A 1,890-nucleotide genomic window follows, 5' to 3' on the forward strand; every position below is an offset into this window, starting at 1 on the left:
AAAGGGAAATTTTGGAAATGTAACTCAACCCAGCAAAATCAACACATTAAAAGCCACTGCAGCAACTAAAATAGCATTTGTTTCAATGACAGGGAATTCCAATTATCCATGCTCCCTCTGGTCCTAATTAGCACTGATAATCAAAAGTATGCCTGTGGGTGGTCTATCCAAGTTTCTTGCATAATGAGTTGTTTTATAACCACCTTTTCCTGTATTTAGAAATCCTGTTGTAACACTGGGATGAATTTAACATGTGCAAGTGGTCCAAGTTACCTTTTTAGTGCAGAAGCCACACATTGGATAAAAAGATTAAGAATCCACTAAATGGCCAGAGCTTGTTCATGTCGACTGACCAGAATCTGCGAATACTCCGCTCTGGGACCGTCCCAACCCCAGCTTTCTACCCTTTGGAAACACTGAGAATAATGTCTCTGCATCAGTTTTTGCTAGAGCCAATCACCTGCCATGCCTGGAACAGGGATCGTACACAGATTGCCCTTAGCCCCAATAACCACGAAGCCCACATCTGTAAGAAGAACAGGAGCCAGCGGGTGAAGGCTCACAAACTCAAGGGGCACAATGGACACATCACAGGTATTGACTGGGCTCCCAAGAGCGACCGCATCGTCACTTGTGGGGCAGATTGCAACACCTATGTTTGGAGTCAGAAAGATGGTATCTGGAAGCCAACCCTGGTGATCCTAAGAATTAATTGTGCAGCCACTTTTGTGAAGTGGTCCCTGCTAGAGAACAAATTTGCAGTGGGAAGTGGAGCACGACTCATTTCTGTTTGTTACTTCGAGTCTGAGAATGACTGGTGGGTAAGCAAGCACATTAAAAAGCCTATTCGCTCCACAGTCCTCAGCTTGGATTGGCACCCCAACAATGTTTTGCTGGCAGCAGGATCCTGTGACTTTAAATGCAGAGTGTTTTCTGCCTACATTAAAGAAGTGGATGAAAAGCCAGCCAGTACGCCGTGGGGCAGCAAGATGCCTTTTGGCCAGCTGATGTCTGAGTTTGGTGGCAGTGGCACTGGTGTCTGGGTTCACGGGGTCAGCTTCTCAGCCAGTGGGAGCCGCCTCGCCTGGGTCAGCCACGACAGCACCGTGTCTGTTGCTGATGCCTCAAAAAGTGTGCAGGTTTCAACTCTGAAAACGGAGTTCCTGCCACTTCTAAGTGTATCGTTTATCTCTGAGAACAGCGTCATGGCTGTTGGCCACGACTGCTGCCCAATGCTCTTTAACTACGATGACCGCGGCTGCTTGACCTTCGTCTCCAAACTAGACCTTCCAAAACAGAGCATCCAGCGCAACATGTTGGCCATGGAATGCTTCTGCAACATGGACAAGAGGGCCACAACTGAGGACCGCAATACGGCCTTGGAGACACTGCACCAGAACAGCATCACTCAAGTGTCTATTTATGAGGTGGACAAGCAAGACTGTTGCAAATTTTGCACTACTGGCATCGATGGAGCCATGACAATTTGGGATTTCAAGACTTTAGAGTCTTCTATCCAGGGCCTTCGAATAATGTGAAGCTGAGTGAACCTCCAGGATCTAGCATGACAAACTGCGACTGACCGCAGCTCTGCTGTTTGCATGATGGGGAGGAAAGCCAGCCGCCAAGAAACACTGAGCACATCGTGTGCAAATATCGTTTGTGTGTTTTTGTTTGAATATAATTGGTGAACGTTGGTTTTTGAAAGCAGCAGTAATTTTTTTTTTTTTTCTATTTCATTCCATCTTTGACCAAAGCTTCTCTCTAAGTAGTTTATTATGGAAAATTGTCACACTAACTTAAAGGAAGGGGTAGGGAGGTATGTAAATTGTCTGCTAGAAAGTAAAAAAAAAAATAATGAATGTAAAAAAAAATAATAATAAAGAATCC

General features: G+C 45.3%; 1 protein-coding gene across 1 annotated transcript; it reads left to right on the forward strand.

Moving 5' to 3' along the window:
- Positions 1–465: 465 nt before the first annotated feature.
- On the forward strand, positions 466–1,685 carry LOC119515315 (actin-related protein 2/3 complex subunit 1A-like). Its single transcript, XM_037811168.1, is given in 2 exon segments — positions 466–486; positions 489–1,685. Coding segments are annotated over 2 exon segments (1,071 nt in total). The 3' UTR covers positions 1,539–1,685.
- The last annotated feature ends 205 nt before the right edge of the window (positions 1,686–1,890 follow it).

This window comes from Choloepus didactylus, chromosome 2 (assembly GCF_015220235.1).
Source record: "Choloepus didactylus isolate mChoDid1 chromosome 2, mChoDid1.pri, whole genome shotgun sequence".
Taxonomy (NCBI): domain Eukaryota; kingdom Metazoa; phylum Chordata; class Mammalia; order Pilosa; family Megalonychidae; genus Choloepus; species Choloepus didactylus.